The sequence below is a fragment of the Anomalospiza imberbis genome, chromosome 19, assembly GCF_031753505.1.
Source record: "Anomalospiza imberbis isolate Cuckoo-Finch-1a 21T00152 chromosome 19, ASM3175350v1, whole genome shotgun sequence".
In the NCBI taxonomy this organism is placed as follows: domain Eukaryota; kingdom Metazoa; phylum Chordata; class Aves; order Passeriformes; family Viduidae; genus Anomalospiza; species Anomalospiza imberbis.
The window spans coordinates 7,609,323-7,636,963 of record NC_089699.1 but is presented as its reverse complement, the minus strand read 5'-3'; the positions used below and the strand labels follow the sequence as shown (position 1 = coordinate 7,636,963).

Genomic DNA, 27,641 nt, shown 5'->3' with positions numbered 1-27,641 from the left:
TCCTGTGACTCAGTGGTTTCCAGCCTCCCTATGCTCTGCCATAAAGACTTGCTTTTGGGCAGTGAGCACTGAATGGTGCCTGTTGGAGACCAAACACCCCTGAGGAACCTGGGCTGGTGGAAGGTGTCCCTTCTACCCTGCAGGGGGGTGAACTGCATGACCTTTAACAGTCCTTTTCAACCAAGCCATTCTATGATTCCACTATCCAGCTCCGTAATTCCCATGGGAACTGAAATGCTGGCCCTGCCTGAGGCCATATTCAACTGCCCTCTCTGCCCTGCCATCCCTGCACAGCCATCCCAGCCTGATCCAGCAGCATCTCCCCAGCAGCATCCCCAGAACTCACCCCAGGCACTCAGCACCCCCAGGATCAAACCACCACTGCATTTTCAAGGTCCCCTGAGCTTACCCTCTTGCCTACTCTGGGATTTATTCATGCAGATGAATCCCTAATCCAATTAGTAGGACGAGGAGTTCCAGAAGATTTGATAATAAACTCTACAAACATTAGACCCACCCCTCGCTCCCCCAGCACCCCACTGTCCCTGCCAGCTCACCCTGCTTTACTTTCCTCCTACAGGAGCGTGAACCATCCATTCCCAGCATGAGTTCAGTCAGTCCTTGGTGGCTGGAATGAGCACTGGGGATGCTAAATAATTCCCCTGCCAAGGAAACCCTCTGTCCCTGATGGATCTGCTCCCTTAGATACACACACACAGCCAAACCAGCGATTCATTGAAAATAAATCCTGATCACCTCGGGCTGGATAAGAGTGGCATTTCAAACATCCAGCCCTTGGCATTTCAGGATGGAAAATTCCCAGCTTGTGCCAGTTGTGCCCTGTGCAATTTTGTGCTGGTAATGCTTTTGTTTCTATAAATCCTATTAGCTGGAGGCAAGCCTATAATTAGCAGGGAAAGCCAGCACCTCTGAAACAATAATCAAAAATGACCCAGCTTTGCTCTGGCTTCACTGGAAATTGCTTGCATATTGCTCTGAGTTTGGATGGATGGTTGAATCGGTGGCTCTGATAGCCATTCCCACTATTTCTGTCTGCAGGATGCATGTGCTTAGTGAAGTTGTGGTTCACTGTGGTTCTCTCTGGGTTTATTAACTCAGTTCACTCACACGTGAAAGCAGAGGCAGATTGAAGCTACAGGCTCTGATCCAGGTCAAGGGATTTGTCTGGGCTGTGCAGGAGGGATGCTGCCAGATGACCTTGGGTGCTGGTGACCCTCTTGGAGGGACCCGTGTTAAAGGTGGAGTGTCCTGGTCTGGGCTGTGTCTGGTGGGATCATGCTACCCAAAGCTGCTGGGGCAGGGGGCAAAGCCTGAGGCTACCTCACCAGGGAGAACAGCCAAGGCTTTCAGCCTCAGTCACCTGCTCAGCCCTGCCAGGGACCCACCTCTGTGAGGTGGACATGACCTGAGAAGCCAACAGAGGCTGAGCTGTGACACTCACCTACTCAGTGAGTCAGAGAAAGGGGTAAATCCTGTCAGCCTGTGCTCTGGAGGAGGTAGCTCTGGCTCCCTGATGTGTGTCCCTGTCAGGGCATCTCTGTGACCTCCTACTCCAGCACAGCTGTGCTGTTCCAGAAACACCAGAGCATCACAGGGAACTTTCACACAGATAGATGCTTATTTTACAGCTCTTGGCACATCCCACCCTGCCTGTCCCCAGGGCAGCAGCTGGACTTGCTCCGGGGTTCTCCTGCCCATCCCACTGCCTTGTGCTGTCATGGGCTGGGCAATGTTGGGCAGGATGCTCAGGCCCCCACCTGCTCCAGCTCTGACAGCTCTGGTGTCTCTCCCTGCTCTGTCCCACCACCTGGATCACTGTGTTTTTGTCCCCCTGGTCCCTGGGGTTAGCTCAGCTCGCAGCCGGTGCCAGCCTCCTGTGTCCCTCGGCTCACAGCGAGGGCAGCTGGGGTCACTGGGGGCAGATATTTGCTGTCTATACAAACATAAATATCCATAGGAAAAGGGGGTAAGCAGCCTAATCCTGTCTGTGAACAACAGATACTTCCACTGGCTAACAGTGCTGGAGGAGCTCAGCTGGAATAAAGGTGTGGGAGCCGGCAGAGGCTGCCCCGAGCCGAGGGAGCGGTGAGAAGCCAGGCAGGAGAAGCAGGAGGAGGAGGAGGATGTCGGCACTCAGCGCGTTGCCCTTCCTGAAGCCGGTCCACCTGCGGTCGCCCCGCAGCTCGCCCGGGGGCCAGCGCCGGCACACGCTGCCCGCCAGCGAGTTCCGCTGCCTCAGCCCCGAGGACGCCGTCAGCGTGTTCGAGATCGAGCGCGAAGGTAAGGGGGACGGGGATCCTGTCTGGTGCCCTCAGCTGGATCCCTTGGCATCTGTTTCCAGTCTCTTGTGCTCCTTGTAATGGCGAATTCTCCTGTGGGTGCCCTCGTGGGAAGGATGCAGTGGCCGTGGCTTGTGGCCAGGCCACCACGGGCTCCCTAACGAGGTGGAGGAACTGTGGTTAATGAGCTGGAGAACCACGGGCCCGGCTCACCCTGGGGTGGGGATGGTGGGAGGTGATGCTGAGTAGGACCAGGTGAGTGAGGAGCAGCTCTCCCAAAACAACCCTGGGGAAGACAGGATAGGAAAAGGGGAAGTGGGAGGAAGGACACCATGCTCTGCCTCCTACTGCACAGGGGCACTTTGAGGTGCCACCCTGGCAACCTTTCCCTGTTTCCTTCACCATAGCTTCCCTCACCCAGACTCACCCAGCCCATTTCTCCCTCCTCTCCAAGGGCAGGGGCAGCCAGGGAGATGCTGAGAGGGAGGGCTCAATTCAGCACCCGCTGCTGTAGCTCTGGAATCAGCAGAGTTAGGAGCCACTCACTGGGCCATGGGGAACTGCCCCTGGAGAAGCAGAACTGCTCCTGGAACCATCTGTGTCCCTCAGAACTCCTGTAGCCCTAGGAGGCAGCAGGACACATGCCATCTCTCCCCATCACATCCCACTTTCCCTCCCTACATCAGTGCTGGGAGTGTTTCTGGGTCGGGTGTGCTTTGTCTCTCTCACTGTGTTCCCTGCCCCGCTCCAGCCTTTATATCGGTTTCTGGGGACTGTCCCCTGCAGCTGGATGAGATCCGCCACTTTCTGAACCTGTGCCCAGAGCTGTCCCTCGGCTGGTTTGAGGAAGGGCGGCTTGTGGCATTCATCATTGGCTCCCTCTGGGACCAGGAGAGGCTCAGCCAGGTATGACCCAGTCCTTCCCACCTCGTGCACCACCAGCGAGGGCACCAGCTGCTATGAGGGGAGCAATCCAGGACCCCTTGGGGCACCTCAGCCTCAGGGAAGAAGGGGCAAATCCAGCCTCAGGTCCTTCAGTGAAGGGTGGGATAAAGGCAGGCGTGACTCTGCCCTCAGGCAGGATCAGGAGGTTCCATGGATCCAAATGTTTGGCTTCTCCTTCTGCTAGAGACCCTCCAAAACCTGTCTCCTCCCGGGGAGGGGTTTGAGTGGCCCATCAGGGCACCAGCCCTGCCAGAGCCTGGGGACCAAGAGAAGCTCTCTGGGGCTCTGAGACTACTCCCAAAATCTTCTCCCACGACTAACTGCTGCAGGGCTGCTCTGGTGGAAATGAACTTTCTCATTAATTAATTTAAACTATGCTGTTAAAAAAATATGCCAAGTAATTCCCCTCAACATTCATTTTAAAATTAAAAACCCTCCTCCGAGGATGATGGGGGGAGGTGAACAGGGATGGGGAGGACGTGGACCCTGGTCCTTTGGGGTGGGGAATAAGAAGCAGGATGGGACTCCCTGGTCCTGCTAACCCGTTTCCCCCTCGCAGGCAGCACTGACCCTGCACAAGCCGCAGGGCTCGGCCGTGCACATCCACGTGCTGGCCGTGCACCGCACCGTCCGCCAGCAGGGCAAGGGCTCCATCCTGATGTGGCGCTACCTGCAGCACCTGCGCTGCCTGCCCTCGGCCCGCCGCGCCCTGCTCATGTGCGAGCCTTTCCTCGTGCCCTTCTACCAGAAGTGCGGCTTCCAGGCACTGGGGCCCTGCGGGGTGACCGTGGGGGACCTGGCCTTCGTGGAGATGCAGCACGCCGTGCGGGGACACGCCTTCATGCGCAGGAACAGCGGCTGCTGAGGCCCCGCTGCCCTGGCTGCCTGGGGGGATGAGAGGCTGCAGCCCCTCTCCATCCCCACCACTGTGAGCCACCTTCCCCGGCTGGCCCTGGCTACAGCTGCTCCCTCTGCCACATCTGCCTTCCAGCCACACCAACCTGGCCCCATCCCATCCCTGCAGGGCTGGGCACACAGGAATTCCTGCCAGATCCTGCTGGAAGCATCAACTCCCTGGGCTCTGCTTTAGCCAGGGCTGCGCTGGCAGGTCTGGGTGGGCTGCAGGGCCACCAGCCCCCTCGGATGGAAAGGTTTGCCCTGGGAATGGCTGGGGGCTCTGCTGGTTTGGGGACACTTCCACCCACCATGGATTGCTGAGACACCCAGCAGAGCCCCTGCAAACAAGTGCCTGGCATCCCAGCCTGGCAGCCCTCCCACCATCACCACCATCACGAGCAGAGCACACCAGGGCCCAGCCCTCCCCGAGCAGCCCCCAGACCAGGCAGGGGCCGTGGCAGCCACGCCACTGCCCACAGACATCCTTCCAGCCCCCTTGGAGCACACCCTCAGCTGCACATTGCAGAGCCTCCCCAGGGAACCAGTCCAAACCACGGTCCTCCCTGTCCCAGACCCACAACCAGGCCAGGACAAGCCTTCTGCAAACAACTCAGGTTGTTGGAAAGCAGCAAATAAAGATGTGGTGGTGATTTTCTACACAGCCCATGTGTGCTCCTGCCCTGCTTTGATCATGACCTCACCACAGTGGCCAGAGGGAGGGCACCAGCTGGTATGGGGGGAGCAATCCAGGACCCCTTGGGGCACCTCAGCCTCAAGGGAGAAGGGGCAAATCCAGCCTCAGGTCATTCAGTGAAGGGTGGGATAAAGGCAGGCGTGACTCTGCCCTCAGGCAGGATCAGGAGGTTCCATGGATCCAAATGTTTGGCTTCTCCTTCAGCTTGAGACCCTCCAAACCCTGTCTCCTCCCAGGGAGGGTTTGAGTGGCCCATCAGGGCACCAGCCCAGCTTGTCCTCCCTCCCTGCCACACCAGCCATCACCAGAACAACCAGAATCCCCCAAAAGTGCTGTGTCCCCACGCCCAAGAAGGGAGAAGAGACCTTGTGCATCTCATTAAATACAGGTAGAAATTTATTAAGGATGGGGGGAACCCCACAGCTTTTTAAAAAAGTATCAAAAAGAGACAAATGAGGTGAGGTGTCTGTCTTTGGCTGGAGCAGCAACTGGAGGGACAGAGTGGAGCTGAAAACTGGCCCAGGGTGGAGGGAGGGATGCAGGGAGGGATGCAGATTCTCCTGGGCTCACTCAGCAAGTGGTTGTGGAGAGGGAGCCAGGCTCTCAGCCCTTGAATATTCATCCCAGGACATCCTAACTGGGGCATTCCCACCTTCCCCCCATTTAAAAGCACTGAGGCCTCCAGCACCAAAGCAAAACATCTCAGGGGAGAGACAGCCTGGCACCAGCCTGGGTCCAAACCAGCCCAGAGGGGTCACCCGGACCCCCAGGAAGGACCTGCCTTCGTGCCATGGCTGGGGGGAAGGAGGAGGAGCTGCTGGGGAGAGCAGCCCAGGGCCGCGGGCAGGTGGCAATGTGCAGCCTTGGGCAGGGAAGAGGGAAGGTGACTGCCCCATCCTGCACTTCTCCATCTGACCAGCACCACTGGAGGAAGGAAGGGCTGCCTGGGGCTCCATGCTTTGAAAAAGGGAAAGGGGAAACAGCAGGGACTCAAGGCAGAAGGTGGGAGCACCGACAGCTTCCTGAGAGGTCTGTGGGCTCCAGAAGCAGCCACACGAGCCCCCCAGAGGGTTTTTCTCCATGTTTGCTTCCCACCATGGCACTACAAACACGGTCCTTGCCACTCCTCCCCTTCCAAAAGGAGAATTTCACTGAAATTAGGGAAGGAAAAACCCCCTCCGTGGGGACTTCAGGGGGAACAGGACTGAAAAATATCTTTGAAGTTCAGCCCTGAACATCTTGGAGCCACAACAGAGACTCGAGGGAGCCCAAAATGGGGAAACCCTGGGCCTAAAGAGCTGTGGATAAAAAGAGTGCCCCTGCAAAAAGGGGGTTGTGTTCACAGTATGAGCTGCAGCGCTGCAGGGCACCGAGGTGGGATGGGGCCCCAGACAGGCAGAGGCACAGGCTGGAGACTTCAGCAACTTCACCCCAGGAGTGCGAGTCCAGCCTGGCCATGCATACACCAAAATCCCACTTCCTTCAGCCCCTTCCCCACACAGGCAGCAGCCAGAGTCAGTCCCCAATCCAGTTATGACTTTCCAGCACCAGGAGGGAGCCCCAGAGGGGTTCAAGGCAGGGCTGGCTCAGTCCCGCTTCCCCAACGTTGAGCAAGGGGCACCCCAAACCCACCATCCCTGAGGATGGAGCCATGCCCAGGATCTGCCCCATCCTGGAGCAGCCACCACCATCTCCCACAGGCTGGGGAGGACCCACCCCGTGGAAAACATCGCCCGTCCCAGCCCCGTCCCTGCCAGCAGGGTCAGTGCAGGACCTGCTCCAGCTCGTACTTCTCGCAGAACTTGCTGGTGAAGGGCAGGCAGGTGAGGTACTCCACCCAGCGCCAGTTCACGGGGTACACGTAGAGCCACACCACCAGCGAGGTGAAGAGCCCCACGAAGACCAGCAGGGACACGATGATCATGGCCCGCTTGCGGTACTTGTCCACCGTGCCGAAGGTGATGTAGGGCAGGAAGGCGAAGGACAGCAGGAGCCCGCTGAGGAAGCCGAAGAGGTGAGCGATGTTGTCGATCCAGGGCAAGAGGCCACAGATGAAGAGGAAGAGGACGATGCCAAAGAGGTTGAGGAAGGCTTTCCAGGGTTTCTCCAGCACTTGCCAGCTTTGGAAGAGCTCCACGAAGAGGCAGGCCAGCAAGCCGAACTGGGAGCCGGCAGGGCCCACCTGCAGGGATGGGGGAAGTCAGGGCTGGACTCTGTGTCACCCCAGACACACCCCATGTCCCCCAGGGATCATCTCCTCCCCTAGCAAAGCGCATTTGGCTCCTGCATCCCCGTGCAGGACCCTGCATGGGGCTCAGAGGTGGGAGCCCTGGCACAGGAGGATGAGGAGGGGAGCAGGGTGGTGCTGTTTTGGCAGAGCTGATACTTTCTGTGACTCAGCAACCAGATAGCATCACCCCCATCGCAGACCACAGCCCCATCCTGGCACACCTGTGGGGGGATTAGGGCCCTTGGCATGATCTCATTTAAAACCTGACAGGGTTTGGCTGGCAGCAGATTAGCCATCTGCCTGCCCAGAGACCCCGCACGCTCACGGACACGTGGTGACATGTGACACACACGGCATGTGCCAACACCACACGTGGGGCAGGGACGCCCCCTCCCCCTCTCCCTGCAGCAAATCCTGCCAGGGGGTGAGAATAGGCGCTCCAGCCCCTTCCCCAAACCTCTGCCCAGGATGGGGATGGAGAGAGGCATCCTTTGGTGCCTGGGAGCTGACAGGATTTGGGACAGACCCCCAACCCTCACCTCTGCTCTGTAGGGTAGGAAGATGGCGCTGGCCAGGTTGCCCGTGATGCCACTGAGGATGAAGATGATGGAGATGCGATGCCAGCCCGCCAGCTTCTCCAGGTCCCGCAGCACCGTCATCTGGAACGTCACGGACACCAGGCAGTGGATGATGCTGGGGGAGAGGCCCTGCGTTAGAGACCCCTGCCCAGCCCTCCCACCCAGTGCCCCGGGGCACGAGACAGCTCACAAAGCACCCCCACTGAAGGCACCTGTCATCACAGTCTGGGAGTGCCCTTCCCTCCTCTCCCAGCCCATCCCGGTGGGCACTCCAGTGCCCAGTTCCCCCATCCCGGGGGATATGGGGGCTGTGGCTCACCCGGCATGCAGGAACAGGGACAGCCACAGGCGGTAGAACTGGTCAGGGACCTCCGGGTTCAGGAAGGGCAGGAGCCCACAGACCTCATCCAGGCAGTGCACCTGCAAAGGCAGCAGGGTTGTCCCCAGAGCCACAGGGAGCAGAGGATGGGTCACAGGGATGGGTTGCCAACGATGCCATGTGGCAGCTGTGAGGGGATTCTGGATGGTGTGAGGCACCCACATTGCCCCGGTGCTGGTAAAGGTGCTTCCTGCCCCACACCAGCAAGATGGGCACAGCAGCAGCAGCCTGGCCAATAGCTGGGCAAGGCACTTTGCATTGCTCCTGCTCACGCCCAACCCAACCGTGACCCGTTCCTGGTAGGACACTCTAAAGCCCTTTGGCACCAGCATGGCTGCTAGCGTTGTATCCCACATGCCCTGCCATGCCTCCCTGGCCCAGCTCACCTGCGAGCAGAGCGTTGCCTCCTCGTGGAAGTAGCCGTGCATGAAGTCGCAGTACTCCCGCGTGGTGATCTCGCAGCTGGCAGGGGGCAGGAGGGGGCTCGCTGGGGGCAGGGCACACTCAGGACACCCCTGAGCATCCCCCTCTGCTCCCAGCCTGCTGCCACTGTGCTTCCCACCCCACAAAGCTCTGTAAGCTCCCTCTGCCCCCAGGCACAGCTCTGGACACCGATGGGACACGAGGCAGCAGTGCAGAGGGGGCAGCCAAGCCGGGTGCCCCCTTTGCCACAACCCACCTGCCCTTGGTGCCGATGCAGCAGGGCCTGCCCTTGATCTCGCAGTCCAGGTGGGCGAAGCCCGTGTGGTTGGTTTTGGTCTCGTAGGTGCAGATCTAGAAGCAGGAGGGAAAGGAGCCCTGGTCAGAGTCTGGCCCCAGGCTGGCCCTGCAGACCCCTGCCAGGCTCATTGCCACTGCCACCGTGGAGCCACCAGCTGATGGTGGCAGCGGGCCCTTACCGGCCACTTGGTGATGTCGTCCGGCCACACATGGGGTGGGTTGGATGCGGGCTCCTCACACGTCCTGGCAGGAGGAGCGGGGTGAGCTGGGTGGGTCCCCCCAACACATTCTCCCTACAGACCAGTAACCCCCCTCAGGCACAGACAGCTCTGGGACCTGCCTCGATCCTGCCCACCAGTGGGTGCCCCACAACACCCCACAGCAGCTCCTTCTGCAGGTGAGCTCCACAGAACTCAGAGCTGTTGGACAACCCCACCGATGTCCACGGATGTTCCCATCCCAGCAGGACAGGGACAAATGCAACACAACCTGCTGCTGCCCGTGTTAAGGACAGGCCCCACCTCAGTTTCCCCACTGATTCCCTCTTCTTTATCACTCTCCTACAGTGTGCAAAAACCTCCCATCCTCTCAGATAAGAGGATTCAAGGCATCCAAGCTGGAAAGGCAGCCCTTTCTGCCATGTGCCACACACAGCCAGGCCACCTCCACCCAGCTGCTACGTCTACCTGGGGTCCTGGTGACACACAGCCCCCGAGGTCCGCTTCTCTCCCGAGCCCATGGCTGGCGCGTTGCTGCCCGGCCACTTGATGAACGTTGCCAGTGTCTCCTGCAGGGAGCATGGAGAGACTGAGGATGCAGCAGGGAATGCACGGCTCTGACCCTACCTGCATCCTGCCCTGGTGCAGTGCAGGGCTGAGATGGTTTCCCCTGCTTTCCCCGGGGATCTCCAGCCCTTCCCATGGCAGGGGCACGCACCGAGCAGTCCCGTGGCAGGGTCTGGATGCAGCCTGAGTTGTCGTTCTGGACGCAGCAGCCGGAGCCCCGCTCCCGGTCTCGCTCGCGCTGGATGAGCTGCTCCACCTGCCGGTCCTTCCGGATGCAGGGGGAGAACTTGGCTCCCAGGTGGATCAGGTCGATCTGGCAGGGAGATGCCAGTAAAGGGGATCCTTTGTCTGTGCACCTCCCTTTGCTCCAGCCATCCCCAGGGAGAGTTCAGCAGGGGCAGGGGGCCTCCACAGGCAATAGACAAAGGTCTCTGTCATCCCAGTGGAGAGAAGGCAGGACCATCCCACTGTGAAGCCACATGTCCCAGTGGGATGGGGGCCCAGGGTAGCAGGCTGAAGTGAGGAGGTCAAGCTCTGCCCCCCTGAGGAGAGGAGCACTGCAGAGAACCACCTCAGTTCAAGGCAGGGGAAGCAGAGGGCAGAGCGTGAGACCAAGGGCCAAGGGTCTGGCAAAGTCCTTACTGAGCTGGGCCCAATCCAGAAGTTTTCCTGCTGGATGTACTTGACGCTCTCGTAGACACCCTTATTCCTCAGCACCTGCCAAGAGAGGCCAGGGTCAGCTCCCACTGAAGGGATGAGTGCTGAGGGGTGCACCCCTGTCTCACTCCACTCAAAAGGGGCTGAGCAGCCCCTTCATCCGAGGGGAAGGGCTGCTGAGTTCCACCAGCAAGGCAGGAGAGGGGAACAGCTCTGCTCCCACCACATATTCTGCTGCAACATGGTGCTGCTCATTCCCTTGCCCTGGCCATTTCACAGAGCCTCTCAAATGCTGGCTCCCAGTGCCCCATGGTGTCATGCTCCCACAAGATGCTCCCAGTGCTTGCAGGGAGCATGACACCATGGGACACTGGTGGTTACAGTCCCTCCCAAAGGATGGCTCTTAAACTTACTAACTCTGTCGTCACGTGCTGGGCAAAGCCAATGGGTGCAATGCCGTAGGTGCCAATGACCAGCAGGGTGATGAGAATGTGGACAAAGGTGATCCAGTACGTGAAATACGGCCTGGAGGGGACAGGACCCAAAATTGGTCAAAGATGTCTAGGCAAAAGGACACTGCAGTCCCCCAGACCCTGATCCCCAAGAACTGAGGGGGACACACAAGTGGGTCGGGGTGTCCCGTGCCATCGGTGCCCCTCACCGGTGGCTGTCGGTGATCTCCAGCTGGGACTGCACGATGCTGCTCAGGCTGTGCCGGTAGGTCCTGTTCAGCCACTTGCCCACCACCCCCAGCCCGTAGTAGCGCTTCTTGCGGTCGAAGGCGAAGTGCTTCACCTTGGAGGCGATGCGCCTGCCCCGCCGCGGCGCTGGGCCCGCGCTGCCCGACACCGAAGCCAGCCGGACACCCTCCCGCCTGTCGAGAGAGGAGAAACCCATCACACCTGCCAAAAAGGACCAGCTGAGAAACAGCCTGTGGCTAGAGCCCCGGGGATGCCCTGAGATGAGGCTCTGAGCACTTCCTCTCTCCATACTCCATCATCATGGAAGTGCCTGGTGCTCATGGCTGGGGACATTGTCCTGCCTGCAGCAGGGCACCGCCCTGGGCAGCCTTGGGGGCAAGACCTGCTGAGGGTTGGTACTCACGGGGTGGGCTGCTCCACCTCAGGGGACACCCTGGCATCCTCCGCCACCTGGTGCATGCGCAAGTACGTGGCTGATAGAGGAGGTGACTCAAAGACGTCGTCGGGCATGGAGTATGTCTCATCGTGCATGTCCATCTGGAAAGGGGATGGATACATGTCCTTGGATATGTGCGATGGGTCAGAAGCCCCCTGACTGAGCATCCCCCTGGCCAGGGGGAGCGGGTGATCCCCAATGACATCCCACTAGTGGCCCATCACAGGGCGTGAAATGTGCCCAGATGGCAACATCATTCCCTGTCACGCCCAGGGGCCATCACCAAGGCTGGGGCACAGCAGCCACTGATGCCTCTGTTGCTGCTGGGTGGAGTGCCAAGACAGGGGTCCTTGTGAGTGCCCAGCTCCACACCCAGCCCCCTGTGCGGGGCACTGGGACGGCCCCAGCTCCAGCAGCCAGCATGGAAAGTTGCTTGCCTTACTGAAGAAGGACGAGTCCAGGGTATCAGCAGCATCCACCATGTCCTCGTCCATGAAGCTGGGGTACAGGAAGCTCCTCTTGCTCCTTCGCTTGGGAGCCAGTGGCTCCAGGACAGAGCGCCCCTTTGGCAGCACAAGCAAATGAAGGTAAGCAGCCAGAAGTCCTCAGTTTTTGCAGCATTGGGGGTTTCTCAGATCTTCCCTCTCCAAAGCCAAGTGGCAAGGATTAAATCCCAATCAGCCACCATAGCCCCTCGTGTGGGGAGGAACTGGTAGAAGATGCTGCCTTTAGCTCCTCAGAATTCACACTGGACCATGGCCACGTTAGTCAGCATGACAAGTGACCTTTGAATTCATCTGGTCTCATACCCACAAACCTGTCCCCAAGGTTTGTCCAGGGCTCCTCAGAACCAAGAAAATTGCTGGAGAGGTTTCATTGCCCCTCAGCAATGGAACCCAAAAGTTGTTTCTTTCTCAGATTGTCCAATTTCCACCAAAACTTCTACTTTTAAGTAGAGCTCAGGTTAAAAAAACCAATCTCACCCCTCAAACCCACCCTGGAGAGACAGCAGTCTCCATGCAAAGCAAACAGCCAAGAAACAAAGATGATGGGTGAAGGACAGAACTGAAACCCAGCTTAGGAGGATGATCCCCCTCACACTGCCCAAACTCACACGGAGGAGGGCTGCGGCCGCCTTGAAGCTCATGTGGGCGACAGACTCCCTCTTCCTGCGCGGCAGGCGGCCGTAGCCCGAGCGGATGCTGTTGAAGGACGCCAAGGAGACAACGCCGGGGGTGAGCGGGGGCAGGACGTGGTGGGGCGTGTGGGGACGGTCGGTCTCGTCGGGATGGCGGAAGGGACGGCCCCTGGCCAGCGGGTCCACGATCTGGGGGAGGGAAGAGGGGCCAGTGATGGCAGAGCAAGGCTGGCAGTGGGACCCCTCACCCCGAGCTCTACCTTGGGCATCTTGGCGGGCTTGGGTGACTCGGTGGCTTGGAAGGAGGGCGCCTCCTGGCTGGGCAGCTCCATGTCGCGGTAGGCAGGCTTCAGCTTGCCGTACCTCATGCTGCAGTGCTGCAGGCTCTTGCGCTGCCACTGCTGCCGCTTCCCCTCCCAGTCGCTGCTGACGCCGAACCACTGCGCTGTGCCCCTGGACACAGGGTGGGCACACCTGTCACACAGCTGGTCCCCCACACCACGCACCACCGTTCCACCCAGCCATCCCCTCTGGCAGGCGGTTGGGGTTGGGGTGTCTCAGCCCAGTCTGCAGCAGGGCAGTTCTGACCTGGCTATGGGTCAAAGGGAAGTGGAGGAAAGTGGTTCTTGCACTCCTTTCTGAGACACAACTCTCCAACCCCACCCCAAATCCTCTGCCAGTACCCACAATGTCCTGACGTGGGCCCCTCTGAGTGACCCAGCCACGGCTGGAGCCCAGCCTGCCCTCACTTGCGGATGCTCTGGGACAGGGACGTCTGCCGGCGGAAGCCGGGCTGGCGCTCCGGGCGGGGCTCCTGCAGGCTCTTGCTCTTGCGGTAGATGGGCACCTTGGAGGGCTGGAAGGCAGAGCAGGGCATCAGGGACAGGATGGCACCTGGCAGCCCCCCGAGCCCAGCGTGGGATGGATGCAGCTCCACCACTCACCTCCTTGCGGGCACCATCCTCCTCGGCCTCCCGGGGGGGGATGACAATGGAGAGGTTGGGGGGCTTCTTGCTCTGCAGGCGGCTGCTGCTGGAGCGGCTGCCCCCGTTCTTGTCCCCGGCTGACATCTTGGGCCGGTGGTGGTCGGCAGGCTGGCAGAGTGCAGGGAGTCAGCCACAGGGGGAGAAGTGTTCCCCCAGGAGCTTGTGTGTGAGGAAAGGCTGGGTCCTAGTAGGAGATGGGGTCTCTATCAGAGGGATATCACCAGACTGAGCCCCCTGTGTCCCTGGCTGTGCTGGTGAGACCTTGCCATCATGAACCCAGCTGCTGCGTCCCCAAAACCCTCATTCCATCCCTGAGTTTGGGTGGACAGGAAGGCTTACATTAACCACTCACTCCCGGTCCCCCGGGGGTCACCAACACCATCCCTTCACCTGCTGGGAGTAGGGCAGGGATGGCAACAGTGACCAGGTCAGAGCATCCCCATCATCCCAGCACATGCCTGTGGGACACCCAGGTTTCACACCCCGCCTGGATGAGCCTGACCACGTGCCTTGGAAATATGGGGGATCCCAGCAAGCCCTGGCCAGGCCCATGCCACACAGCTGCAGCACATGGGAACACCAGCCCTCCCAATTTGGCAAGGGAGCCAAGGGGAGATAGCAGGGGATGTCTGCAAGGAGGTCCTCTTGCCTGGACAGGGTGGGAAGAGAGAGGATGCACAAGGTCTGAAAACACCTGATCCACTTCCCCACATGCACCACAGCTCCCACGTGGGCCTGTCATGTGTTGGGGTGCCCCATGAAGGGGAGATGCAGGACATTCCCCTCTGGCACGTGCATGCACACACCAGGCTGGGAGACTGAATCCTCCCTGGCACCACGTGCAAGGAGAGGGAAGCTTAACAGCCAAGACGTGGTTAATTCTTCAAGAAATCCCCTCCCAAGGGTCCCTGCAGCCAGCTCTACCAGGCAGGGCTTGCTTTGCAGGAAAAGTAATTCCATCAGAGTGCAAGAGAACAAGTCCCAGATCCTATTAGGGACTATGAGGGCAATCAAAAGGGAGGCACAGCCCTCTCTGACCTCTTGTGCCAGTGCCTGGGGGACTCACAGAAGTCTCACAAGCATCTCTTGTCCCCCAGGACAGCCACGGCCACGGAAATGGTGACACCTGCCACATTTGCATAGTGCCACTGGCTGCAAAATGCCAGCTTGGATTTGCAGTCCACAGGCCTGGTTCCTCTCCCTGCCCGAGATCCCAATGACCAGACTCCTCCAGCTCTGCTCTCCTCAGGCAACATCACTTGAGCAACCAGATGAGTGACTGAGATCCCACCAGCCCCTTCTGCAACAGGATCCCATTGGCAGCCCATTCCCAAAGCAAGAGTCAGGGACAGGGACACTTTTGCAGCTCCCTTGGCACTTGGAGTCCTGAAAACAACCCTCCCCTTCGACCACACCACAAGCAAAGTCTGGCTTAAGAAGCATGGGGTGCCCAAGGGATCCGCTTCATGGGGAAGCAGCAGTCCAGAACCAGCTCCCCAGGGAGGGGAAAGCCTGGAGTCAGCAGCAGTAGCGGGAATTGCTGCCCTCCATCACCTCCTGGGCCATGTGATAATCTTCTGCTCCTGCATTAAAACAGGTGCTGGGCTCCCTCTCCAGCACCAAAGCTGGGAGCAATCAACTCCCAAATTTCTCCTGGGGGCTCAGCTAGTGCTGGTCCCCACGAGGGTCTCCTCACCTCATAAGAGTGACAGGGATCCTGCGCAGTGATGGCAAACACCCACGGCAGCCTTCCTCTGCCTCTGTCCTTCACGCGCGGGAGCCCCGGGACACGGCCAAATTCCTCCTGCGGGGAGAGGCTGTGATGAAAAACCACACATGGGAAAGCAGGAAAGGGCTGCAGGAGCATCCTGGCAGAGGGAGAGCTGAGCTCAGTGCCCCCTAGACCTTGGGGACAGGGCTGCAGGTGGCTGGGCACCAGGGACAGGGATCAGCCACTGGCACAGGCCAGCAGGAGGAGGAAAAGCTCCCATTTACAGCAATGCTCCATGGTAGGGAATAGCATGGGGCAGGCAGGGAGTTTTCCCCTGCTGCTGCTTTCCTGTCTCTTGGGAAGCAAGACACCCAGGAAGAGCAGGCATGGAATATGAGTGCCTCACTTGTGTATTTCTTAGCTGCTAAACTGGGAGAGTGCCAGCCCCAGCAAGTAAAACTTTCCATCCCATTGGTGAGCTGGAGGCTCTGTTTGTTTTCCTCCCAGGGCAGCCAGAAGTGAGCCCGAGATGGCAGCTGCTCTGGAGAGCTGGGAATGGGAACACACTGGGGTCAGAGCAATCCCTGGGGCACCCTCATCCTCCTCCAGCTCTGGGGAATGGCTCTGAGTGGTAAGAACCAGCACAGCCTGAAGCACAGAAGTTGGAGCCAAATTCTTACACAGCCCCACTCTCACACCCCCATCCCCAAATCCCATCCCAAATTGCTCCCATCACACCCCGGACAGCCCCAGATCTCTGCGCTTCCCAGCAAAGCAGGTTTGCAGCACGTTTAAAATCCTGGTCTCGCTTCCCACCAGCTGCCCACGCAGGGGGTGGAGGGCTGGACTGGCCTCTCCCGAGGTGACTCAGTCCCGGGGGAGCTGGCACAGCCTGGCGGGCACCTGCTGTCCAGTCACGGTCACGCGGCCGGAGCGCTTGTCACGGCTCTGTGCCTCGGCACACTTGGCATTGAGTGGGAGGGGGAGGAGGGCAGCGGCCCCCGAGGGCTCAAGGCTCCTTTGCCACACAGGCTGCAGGCAGCAGCCACCCCCTGAGCACAGATCCTGAGCCACCAGGAGCCTTATCCCGTGCCAGGCAGAGAAATCCCCAGTGGACGGTGCTGGGAAGGTGTTTTCCAGCTCACCATGTGCCTGCTGCTGGTGCCCAAGCCCTCTGGAGCTGGCGTGCTCAGCGTGGCAATGGGCCAGACGGCGCCTCCATGCAGACACAGCCTGCCATGAGCTTGGGCCTCCAGATCCCCTGCGGTCCCAGGTCCCTGTCACCCCCCAGCCCCGGCATGGAGGGCTCTGCCACCAGGAGCACGGCTCCCTGCCCGGCAGTCCTGGCACCAGCCGCCCCACCACAGGGCACAGCTGGGCTGCAGGTCCCCAGGGAGCCTCAGCCCAGTCCTTGGACACTCAGGGTGGATGTGGTGGCTCTGTCCTGGGGAACAGAAAAAGGAAATGAGAGGCAACATGCAGAGCTGGCATGGGGGGATGGCTGAGCACATGCCCTGTTGCAGGGACAAGGCAGGTCACAGCAGCAGGGGTGACGTGGGATGGGAGGTGGCAACCACAAGCACGTCCTGAGCTTGGTAGGAGCTGTGCTTTGGGCTGGAAGAATGGTCCTGGGGGCAGCACGTTGTCACCTTAGGCTGGAAAAATCTCTGTGCACTGGGGCTGCTGCCCTCGTTGGAACGATAAATGGGCAGGGTGTGGAGGGAGGACCACCTGGTCTGGTTGGTAAGAGGAGATCCCCCAAAGCTCTTGACCACTGAAGGTCACCAAAGCCTGACATCCAGCAGTGAGGGACACAGCCTGTGCTCCAACAGTAGCACGGGGGTGAAGGCCCCTCCCTTTCCCAAGAGGGCAGATGTGCTGGCATCACTGGGGAGCAACTGGGATGAGGTTTGAGCCTTCAACCAAAAAAGGCACAAGGAAGGTGACCAGGGCTGGCTCCCAGCCCCAGGGCGAATCACAACAATCACTGACCAGAGGAAGCACACCAAAGGGAGAAAGTGATGGAAAAAATGATGCGGTTCATACAAAGTGTCACCGCAGGACACGCTGGGACGGTCCAAGGAACACAAAGGGACCATCAGCAAGGCCAGGTGAGCAGAACTGGGACAGCCAAGGACAGCCATAGCACAAGGCAGCAGAGAGAACCCTGCAGAGCAGCCTGGCTGGAGGGGGGTGTGTGCAGTGGGTTCATGGATGCTTGGAGAAGGATTGGGATCTCTCTCCCTGAGCTTGTTAGCACTGGGGGAAGGGACATTACTGCAATAATGCTGTCTCCATCTGCTGCAGTTCAGCTGGAGGACAAAGCAGCTCTGAGCCACCCAAGGGTGTGGGGCAGGGGGTGGGACCCCCCACAAGCACCCATCATACCCATCACCCTGAGCATGATGAGCCCCAGCTCTTCCTCTCCACCTCCATGGGCAGGGAGAAAGGGGCCAGAAATGCCACAGGGCCCCCAAACACCCCTACAGCCTCTGCCACTGCTGGCACCCAAGAGCCCATCAGGCAGAGCTACGGCTGCTGCTGCCCATAAATGATTAATGAGCACGTTAAAGACCTCTCTCAAGGCTGGAGCTGCGTTAAAAGGTGCTCCCAGTTATTAAGAGCTCCAGATAGGAAACTCAATTTGTGCAACTGCTCTGAGCATCGAGCTCCGGTGGACTCACACCCAAGCAGAGACCCAGCACCTTCTCTGCTTCTGCTCCCTTTCAAAAAGCTTTTTACCATTTTGCAGTCTCAAGTTTCAGGGCTGGAGAAAAGGAGCCAAAGCACAAACAGCTCTTGAAATAAAATCATATTTTTGGAGAAAAAAAAAAAGAAAAACACTCAATTTTTTCCCCACATGTCCCAACCCTGTCACAACAGCACTGGATGGCAAAACTGAGACACAGGGTATTGCTCTGAGTCTTGAGAGAGGCCCTCTGTGCTTCAGAGGGGATGGTTAGCTGCCCTCTCCCTTATCACTGAGCCACACGGTCAGCATGGACACCCACGGGGGCTTAAATCCACATCTCCGTGGTGGCTGGGCTAGGAAGGTGGGGTCCGGATGAGTGCTGAGATCCCGTCTGATCCGCGGGGCGTGCAGGCAGCCAGCACACGCCTCACCCACGCCACCATTAGAACATCCTCTCCCATGTTCCTCCGTCGGGAAGGACATTGGGCAATGGCAGCAGGTTTGCTGAGCTGGGAGCACGGCACGCCCCAGGAGGAAGGAAAGCAGCTGAGGAGACAGAGCATGGTGGGTGGGGGAGCCACGCTGGGCCTGCTGATAAGGAGAGCCCTGCACAGGGACACAGGGACACGGGGACACGGGGAGCGGGGCCACTCGCCCCACTGCACACGGCAGCCCGGGCTGGGCTTCCCTGCTGCAAGGGCTGGGGGCCAGGAACGTGGCCCTGGGCTCCCCGGCAGTCCTGGGTGACGCCATCCCTATCGGCATGGAGAGGGAAGGATGTGCCTGCAATGCCTGGGAGCGGGTGGAAAAAGCCACGTGGAGGGTTTCCCACAGCCCAGCCACAGCCCGTTTCCCACTCTGCTTAATTTTTTACCAGTACAACAACCCCCACCCACCCCAGCACAGCAAGTGCTGGCACCCAAAGGCTTCCCAGCCTGCTGGGGTGGGCAAGTCCCGGTGGGCTGGGGTCCCTCTGTGCCACTGGCCACCCACCCCACGTGTCCCCACCTCCCTGGGGTCCACGCACCCTCACAGCACAACAACGCCAACCACAAACCCACTCTCTGCTCCCTGCAAAGGTGGTGGGAGCTGCTGGAGTGGCTGTGGCTGCACATGGGGACCCTCAGCCCACTGGCCCCTTCCTCAAGCCAAGTGAGGAACATGAGCGTGGAGATTTTGGGTCACCCCAGTGGTGACCTCTCTCGGGGAGAGCGAAGGGCCAAAATCTCCACCAGGAGCGAGGGAAGTGCAGCGGCTCCACTGGTGAACGTGCAGAGGGGTCAGCTGCTCCACAGGCAGGGTCACAGACAGACAAGGAAAGCTCTTTTTCGTTTTTCCCCAGCCTACCAGGATTGATTTAACTTGGTTTTATCTAAGAACTGATTAATTACTCAAGTCTACTCCAATTCCTTATTAGCTTGGTTAAACACAGAGTGCACAGACATGATGGTGCAAGTGTTTCAGCCCTGGCTGCACCGTCTGGAAGGGGCTGAGGAGTCCCAGGTTGGTCTTTACCCAAGGGAAGGGGACAGTCTGCCTGCAGGCCATGTGCCTGCCATCCCCATGCTGCAGGTCATTACTGAGTTCACTCCCACTTCCCTCCTGGAAGCAAAATTCTTTGTATGAAAGGTCAATGGGCTGGAGGGGACACTCCTCCCTCTGGTTCTTCTGCTGAACACTCATTCTTCCAGCAGCTTTTGGTGCCAGGGCTCTGGCTGGGCTTGCAGATTTCCCCAGTCCCCTGCTGCCTGTTTCAGAGCACACTGAGCCACCCAGAGCAGCACAGGACTGGCAGACATGCCCCATATTTACAGAGGGTTCCCTTGCCCTGGGCTCTGACCATCCCTACACTGTGTGGGAGGCAGCAGTGGGAGGTGGTGCTCAGCCCTGTGCAGGAATTTGGCTCACCCCAGGGATAAGATGAGCCCTGGGCTGGCAGCAGGATGAGCCCCCTTGGCTGCAGCTCCCTATCTCTGGGAACAGACTCCTTATCTCAACACAGCCATTCCAAGGCTTTTAGAAAGTGCTCCTCGCCCTGACAAAGGGGGAGCCCTGGGTGGACAACAGCAGCCTCCTTCTTTCCCATTCCAGGGCCAGCAGCTCCCTGAGGAGAGGGGAAAACGACATTGTGGTGTCCCTTTGGGCTGTGGATGATGACACCTCTGCTGGCAGGGGGCTGGAGGCTGTCCCCCAAACACCTCATTAAGTCTCAGAGTTCCCTGGACCCAGGACAACTGGGGGAAGCTGCTCCTCCCTCGTCCCAACCAGCAGCAGCCAAGCGTGGGTGGGCCACTCCTCGGCTTCCTTCCTTTCACTCCCGATTGCAGGAGGCCCGAAGCACCCAGACCTGCACCCTGCAGAGGAAAGGCTGACTGGGAGCAGCTCATCCCCATCCAGCACGGGGCAAGCCTGGCACAGGGAATCCCACACTCACTGGTACCTATGGAGTGCGATGCTCTTCCCACCACAGCATCTCCATGGACCCGTGCCAGCCAGGCACTTTGCAGCCTCTCAGCTGCCAAGAGCTGGAGATGGGGTCTCCTCAACCATCTTCACGCTCCTCCTGCCTGCTATCCCACCCCTGGGATGCTGCACCCACAGGGAAGCCACGCAGCTCAGCAGGGGCTGGAGATGCTGCTTTTTAAGGAGCTCTCCAGGAGAGCTTGGACTGGGTTAAGCCACCCTGTACAAGAGGTGACTGGTTATGGCATCACCCTTGGAAAAGCTGTACGACAGCAGCACAGCCCTGGTGACATGTCCCTGCTCATTGCATGGAGGAGCTGAGGGCAGGCAGGACACGCCAACGCTGAGGGTTGGGGATTTCCCCTGGCTGCCCATGGGCACAGAGTGCAGCCTTTGGGCTCACACGTGACAGGAGGTCACTCCCAGCCCTGCCTGGCATTCCTGCAGGAATTCCCTTACAGGAATAACTCCATCAGGGCCCCAGCACAAGCTGCAGCATGACACACAGGGAGTGAAGCCAGCCCCATGGTGTGGGAGGGGGCACTGGCACACTGGGCATCTTGGGGGACACCGGCCACATGCCGTCTGCCCCAAGTGCGTCTGTCAGACCAGAGGAATTAGACCAGCAAATATCACTTTTAAGCAATAAATCAACAAAACACAAACCAACAGAGGCTTCTTGAAGGAGGCTCCATTGCCCTGGGAGCTGCAGCAGAGAAAGGTGCCTGCAGATGGGAGGGATGGTCCTGGGGGATGGCTGTAAGGCAGGAGCATCCACTGAGGGACCACACCCCACCCATCTGAACGGCTCCTCACAGGGCTGGGCATTCAGCACAGAGCCCATGTGCCCTCCACACTGGTGGGTTTCTTCCTCCCATCCAATGTCAGCAGCTTGAGAAAAGGCCAAGGAGCATCCCTGGGCACTGCCCGGCTCTCTCCTGTCCCACTGCAGCCTCTGGCAGCACAGCATCAAGTGGGTTGGTTTATACCCTCACTCCCCCTGCCCCCAAGGCACAGCCACAGCATCAGCCCTGCTCTTGTGGCTGCACAAACTGTCCCCGAGGTGATAAGCTGTGGTTTCACTGGACACCTCCGTGCTTTCTGACTCCTTTGTGGCATTTCACAAGTGGGGAAACTGAGTAAGGCTCTCTGCCTCCTCACCCCACTGCTGCTCCACAGGCAGGGAGCTGGTTCCTTCTCCATCAAAGCCCACACAGCCCTCCCAGTTTTAAGTTCCTGGAGGACGAGGGTGGAGGAGGAAGCCCTCACATGCAAATCCCATAAATATTTGCTCCCCTGCCCTCCCAGAGCAATTATTTGGGGGCTTCCCCAGTCCTGTGCTCAGCTAACGTGACCAGTGCCCCACAGTGCCTTGGCGTGCGAGGGGGACACAGGGGTCCCGTGTGGTGGGCAAGCAGAGGGCAGGGTTGGCCTGGGTTCCTCCCCGGGTCCATTCTCCACCCTAAATGCCTCATTAAGAGAGCAACCACCAAACAACTGCTTTTTTTTTTTTTTTTTTTTTTTTTTTAGTAATAGGGATTAAGTGGGAAAAAGGGGTACCAGTGCCAAGGGTTTCCTGCATACCCACCAGCACACACAGAGCTCTCCAGGCTGACTTGGAGGACAGGAAATGACCATAACTCAAAGCACTGCACACCCCCAAATGACCACAACTGCTGGATGCCTGTAATTAAAAGGGACTGTGCCCACCCCTGCTGGGAGCTTGTTGTGTTATCAGACATCTCAGGGCCGGCAGGACAGCAGGAACTGAAAGTCATTAGGTAAAAAGCCCCTCAAGAGGAGCAGAGTTCACGATCCCATCACTTGTGGGCTCATAGAGATTTAAGTAATTAATTTTCAGTTTCACTAATTGACTCCTTCAGTGCTGAGCCCCTGACAGCACCAAACCTGCTCTCGCTCCTCTGGGTCAGGTCCCTGCAGGACTCCTAAAGCCCACAGAAAATGTGGAAATGCCTCACGAGCCCCATGTTGGTCTGGGCAGCTCTGCAACCTCCCCAGCAGCTGGTTCTCCATCAGCTGTCTCCTAGTTTCTTTGGTAATGAGCTCTGTTCTGATTCCTGGCTTGTCCCAAGGGCTGTTTTCAGCTCAGGAACAACCTAAGGGAAGGAATAAGGATGTATTTGAGGGATCCCTCAGCTTCACTGTAAGAGCTAAACAGGAGCAGCATCACAAGGACAAAAACACAGAACCAGAGGACAGCTTGTCTCTCATCCCAGCCCAAACACAGCCCACATTCCCCAGGTCCCCCAGTGCTTCCCAATGAGTGCATTCCCCCTGAGGCGACCCAGCAGTCCCCTCCCCACCGGATTCACGCCCCCGTGCTCTGCATCCCCAGCTCCGAGCTGCTCTCCCAGCATCCACAGGCATCTATTGTTCCTGCAGCGCCGCTCTCACACACCGAGCACTCACACGTGCACGGCAGAGCCAACACCGGGCTCGGCCCCGTCTCGCAGAATTTGCATCAGGGCCCTGTTGTGGTGTCAAACCCCACTCTGTGGTTTGCCCTTTCTCACTCTGGGGCTTGCAGCACCTCCAGGTGCCCCAGAGCAGCTGCAGCGGTGCCTCTGCCACATGAGCAAGCAGCAAAAGGTGCTGATCACCCCATTAGCTGCAAAGGAGGTGGGAAGGGCAGAGCCCAGGTGCAGCAGCTGGGAGCCCAGGGAGCCACATGTGAAGCCAGAGCTGACCAGGGTATCAGAGGCAGCTCTGGTTTCTCCCAGGCTCAGCCGCAGCTGAACCCTCCAGCTCATTTTGGAGGTGGGACAATTCCAAACTGGTTATTTCCCACTTGGGAAGAAGACAGGAGCCGAAGGATGCTGCTTCAGAGGGCACAATGGAGCGAGCTGAGTGGGCAGCGCTTCCTCACTCAGGACAGCCATGGCTCTGTGGTGGGGTGTGCTCCCCAGTTTCCCAGCTGGGCTGGAGGATGCGTGCCCAGGACAGCAGCAGCATGATGAGTTCACCCTGGAAATCCCCAGGAGCAACCATCCAGGGACTGGGAACGTGCAAGCAGGAGAATGTCCTGGCTCCTGGTGCCGAGAACGATGACGCCACGCTGGGGAAGAAGGCGGACACTTCCTCTTGCCACAGGGACCCAGTGGTCACAGTGCAGCCTCTCAGGTGCTCTTCCCCCTGCAGGACGTGGGCCTGGGGGGCTGAGCGAGAACTGCAGGGTCTCAGATCACCCTGGGCACCACAACCCGGCTGTAGAAAGCCTGCAAGGACGGTCTCTGCCCAGTCCTGCTGGCCTGGCAGCAAGGCAGGGCAGCATGGGGTAGAGCTCATCCTCACCCCCCTATCCCAAACCTGGAGGATCAACAGCAAAAACCTGACTAAAATACCCACGCACAGCATCCCTCTGCTCCCGGCGGGATGTACACACGGACGGAGGATGAGCCGACCCCCTGCTCTGTAAGGATCTCGTTCGCCTGCGCAGGGCTGGTGGCAGCACTCGCCACTCCAGGCAGCACGTGCGAGCGTCCCAGAGCCCTCAAGCAAACCTCAAAGCAGCTACAACAACAAAGCCCCGGCGGGCGGGAGAGCCGGAGGATGCCCGGGGTCACGGACCCGGCCCCCTCCGCTGCCCACCTGCCGCTGCTGAAGGGCGCTGCCAGCCCCGCTCACCTGGGGAGGGGGAAAAGCAGCAAACACAAACCAAAAGCACCCGCCCGCCTGGTTATCGGGCCATCGGCGCCACAAAGTAGGTTAGAGCTTTCCTCTCGGCCGAGGAGCGGGCAGGGTTTTGTCTCCGGCCGGGTCACCCCGCCGGGACACGCACCCACTTCCCGCTGTGAAGGAGAGGAGGAGGAGGAGGAGGAGGAAGAGCCCGGCCCCCGCCATCCGTCCGGATGCCCGCGCTGGAGGCGCCGGGCAGAGCGCGGGGCACGAACCCGGGCAGGGAGATGCGTGCCGCGGCCCCCGCCCCGCAAAGTGCCCGGGGTGGGACGGGGCAGCCCCAGCCAGCCCCACGGGGCCGGGCCGGGCCGGGCCGGGCCGGGCGGGAGGCGCGGGGCGGAGGAGGAAGCTGGCGGGACGCGGCGCTCACAAAGCAGCAACAAACCGGGCGGTCACGGAGCGAAGCGGCGCGGAGGCACCGGGACCCCCGCCCCGCACTGCTCGGCTCCCCTCCTCGGCCCCGCTCACCTCGGCCCGCTGCCGGTCCTGCCGCCGGTGCCACTCCCGGTGCCGGTGCCGGTCCCGCGGCAGCCGCCGCCGCCTCCACCTGGGCCGGGCGGGGCTGGGGGCGGGCCCGGGGCGGGGCCCGGCGGGGGCGTGTCCCGGGGCGTGTCCCGGGGCGTGTCCCGGGGCGGGGTCTCCTGCCGCGGTCCCGCCGGACACCGGCCCCAGCTATGGGGCATCCCCCGTGGGGAATGAGCCCCTGCGGTCCCCGCGGCACCGGCAGCTGGGAGCCGGCACCGCCGGTACCGGCACGGTCAGGACTGGGCGCTATCGGGACCAGCCGCTATAAGAACTGGCCATGTTAGGACTGGATGCTATTAGGACCAGGCACTATAAGGACTGGTCTCGATTAAAACTGGCCACTATTCGGACCAGTTACTATTAGGATTGGTAGCCATAAGGAATGGTCATTACTAGGAACGGTCGCTATTAGGGCTGCTCAGTATAAGAACTGGTCACTATCAGGACTGGTCAGCATTAGGACTGGGCATTATTTGGACCAGCCACTATAAGAACTGGGCACTATTAGGACCAGTCAGCATTAGGACCGGTCACCATTAGGACTGGTTGCTGTTAGGATCAGCCCTCTTAGGACCGGTCACTATTACGAGCAGTCACCGTCAGGACTGGTCACTACAAGAACTGCTCAGTATTAGGACCGGTCATTATTAGGACCAATCACTAGTAGAACTGGCCACCATCAGCACTATAAGGCATGTCCAAGGGGTCCTCCTGACCCCACATCCAAGCGGTGGGCACTCGGGGGTGGCAGGCAGGGGCAGGCTGGCACAGCCCCGTGGGCTCTGCGGGCCCAGGCACGTCCCCCTGGCCGGGCCAGATGTGGTGACGCCCGGCCGGGCTGGGGCAGCGGGCAGCGGCCGCAGGGCCGGTCCTGTCAGCTTTCACAGCCTGACTCATCCCGGGGCTGGCAGAGCTCAACCCCTCGGGAGCTGCACCTGCTCCATCACCATCAGTGCTGGGTTGCTCTTCTACCACAATAGCCTCACATTCAGTTCCCTCCATCCCTGAGGGGGAGACCCGGTGCTGGCAGGATGTGGGGGCTGAGGAGAGACCTTTGCAGATCGGGTTTGGCACGGCTGTGTTGCTGAGGGGTCTATACAGGATGATATGTCCAGGATTTTGCCACAAAATAAATTCTTGATTTGCAACTGGCTACAGGTTCCACATGAGCACCAGGTGAATTTACAGCTGAGACCAGGCAGGACCAGGAATTTTATGCCTTGCTATCCAAAACTACAATTTCCCCTTATATTTCTTTTCCCTGCACACCCACTGTGCTAAGCCTGACCTTGGGTGGTGCAGCCTGGATTCACTGGTGCCTGTTAGGGTGCTGAGCTCGTGCTCTCATCAGCCCTCTGCCTTCCATGGCTTCACGCTCAGCAAATCTGCTCCCAGTTCCTGGTAGAAAGGAGGGTGGAGGAAGCTTTTGGTTCCTGCCGGCTCCTTTGAAGGTGTGGCTTGAAGCGGGTGGAGAAGGGAGAGCCTGGCAGGTGCCAGGGTGGGTGTCTGGGCACAGACAGCCCGACGCGGGCAGTGCCGGGGGGTGGGGGTGTTCCCTGCCTGTGACTCAGGGGTGAGCAAAGGGTGAGGTGCAGGTGGCAAGCGGGGACCTGTGCCAAGGTGCCAGGTCTTCTCCCTGCATCTGGGGAGAGACAGAACAACCTTTGGGTGGGATAAACAACGGCTGACAAAACCCGTCACTGCCGTGGCCCTTGCCTGCGTCCTGCTCCAAGCTTGTGTCCTGTGGGATGTGTCTTTCCATGGAGGAGCCAGGCGTGATGGCAAAGCCCTCAGAGGGGAAGAGAGGAGGGTCACTGCCACCTGTGCCAACCCTGCTGAGCATTGGGCAATAAGGAAGCAAAAGAAATGACTGAAAAACCCCAAGGCAGTAAGGACAGGGTGTTGCGTCACTGCTGGGGAGACGCTCTGCAGAGCACTTCCCTTTGTGGAGCAAACGGCTCCACAGCCTGGCCAGAAGTGTTCTGGCTGGTCTGTGTTCCAAGGAAAGCAGGGAGGGGACACAGCACTGTGTATCCCAGGGCTGCGAGACCATCCTGTGCAGGGTGCTGGAAGGCCCCAGAGCGATGTGCTGGGCCCAAGGCTGGGATCTCTCGGCAAGAGCTATTCCTCCCTCTTATGCCATGAAATCCTCCTGCGTGAGATCTGTCCCCAGCAGCTCAGAGCCAGCAAGGTCCTGCTGCTCACTGCCCACCCAAGGCTGGGAGGGGGCTGCTGCTGGGGCAGGTCCTCTCCCTGGGTGTGGAGGAGCACTGCATTAGATCTGAGCAGCACCAGGCTTCTCTAGAAACCACAGTAGGGAAGGTTTCAAGGCATTTAAAAGAGGCTTTTCAGGGGCAAACTGAGCCCCGCTTTCCTTGGCCTTGTACCCTGTATCAGCAGATGAGATGTGTGGTCCCCTTCAACTCAAACCATCCTATGATTCTACTGCCATTCAGGTATGTTGTAAGAAGGCATGGCAGCTAGTTTTTCTTCCCAAGGATGCTGCTGAACAAACCCAGGGGCCAGTGAGGCTGTGACATGTGGCATCAACCCCGTTGTCGTGTATTGGGAGAGCTGGTGGAGCTGAGAGGCTCCTGCTCCCTGTGGAAAAAGAGCTCTGCATCCTGTGGGTTTGATCTTCCCCCTCACCAGAAACCTCCAGCCCTGGCTGCGGGACATGGGTGGAAAGGGCCAGTATTATGGGATGTGCTGGAACTGGGGGAATGGTGTTTTGGGTGGGCTCCCACCTGCAGAGGAGTTCCAGGAGCTTGGCATCAGCTCCAGTGACTTTACAGAAGTGTCACGAGGATGCTTGGGACAAAAGATCCCAGTTTACACAGCCTCAGAGTTTTTGTGTTGTAAAAACACCACATTCCCATCCCAAGGCTGCAGTCCAAGGTTTTGTAGTCTTTCCAACTTCTTTCTTAAATATCCAGGATTCTTTTCCCCAGTATTGGCTTTTTATGAACCCCCCATATGGATGTGAGACCCCTCTGCTTGTCTTGAGTTGCTCTAACACGAAGGCAGATGGGTTTGGTTTGTGTCCCCACAGCCCCTCTGGACACCCACCCCCCCATCCCTTCATCCCCTGGTCTCTCGGGACACAAC

At 59.4% G+C, this 27,641-nt stretch overlaps 2 protein-coding genes across 3 annotated transcripts; one reads left to right on the top strand and one right to left on the bottom strand.

The window, feature by feature from the left end:
• Nucleotides 1-1,265: 1,265 nt before the first annotated feature.
• Nucleotides 1,266-4,799, top strand: AANAT (aralkylamine N-acetyltransferase). 2 transcript variants are annotated; one of them, XM_068209418.1, is made up of 3 exons: nucleotides 1,266-2,301; nucleotides 3,052-3,206; nucleotides 3,805-4,799. In XM_068209418.1, exons 1-3 carry the CDS (start codon nucleotides 2,145-2,147, stop codon nucleotides 4,108-4,110), a joined length of 618 nt encoding a protein of 205 aa, XP_068065519.1. In that variant the 5' UTR covers nucleotides 1,266-2,144; the 3' UTR covers nucleotides 4,111-4,799. The 2 variants fall into 2 exon arrangements, with proteins under 2 accessions (XP_068065519.1, XP_068065518.1); XM_068209417.1 differs by lacking the exon at nucleotides 1,266-2,301 and having other exon boundaries at nucleotides 2,325-3,206.
• A 410-nt stretch (nucleotides 4,800-5,209) lies between these two features.
• On the bottom strand, nucleotides 5,210-24,567 carry RHBDF2 (rhomboid 5 homolog 2). The gene is given in 19 exon segments (XM_068209408.1): nucleotides 5,210-7,018; nucleotides 7,606-7,759; nucleotides 7,964-8,064; nucleotides 8,410-8,485; nucleotides 8,703-8,797; nucleotides 8,923-8,986; nucleotides 9,430-9,530; nucleotides 9,680-9,841; nucleotides 10,171-10,245; nucleotides 10,599-10,710; nucleotides 10,847-11,059; nucleotides 11,290-11,423; nucleotides 11,760-11,885; nucleotides 12,437-12,649; nucleotides 12,721-12,913; nucleotides 13,210-13,347; nucleotides 13,349-13,554; nucleotides 15,143-15,250; nucleotides 24,477-24,567. Coding segments are annotated over 17 exon segments (2,559 nt in total). The 5' UTR covers nucleotides 13,531-13,554; nucleotides 15,143-15,250; nucleotides 24,477-24,567; the 3' UTR covers nucleotides 5,210-6,598.
• Nucleotides 24,568-27,641: the final 3,074 nt, after the last annotated feature.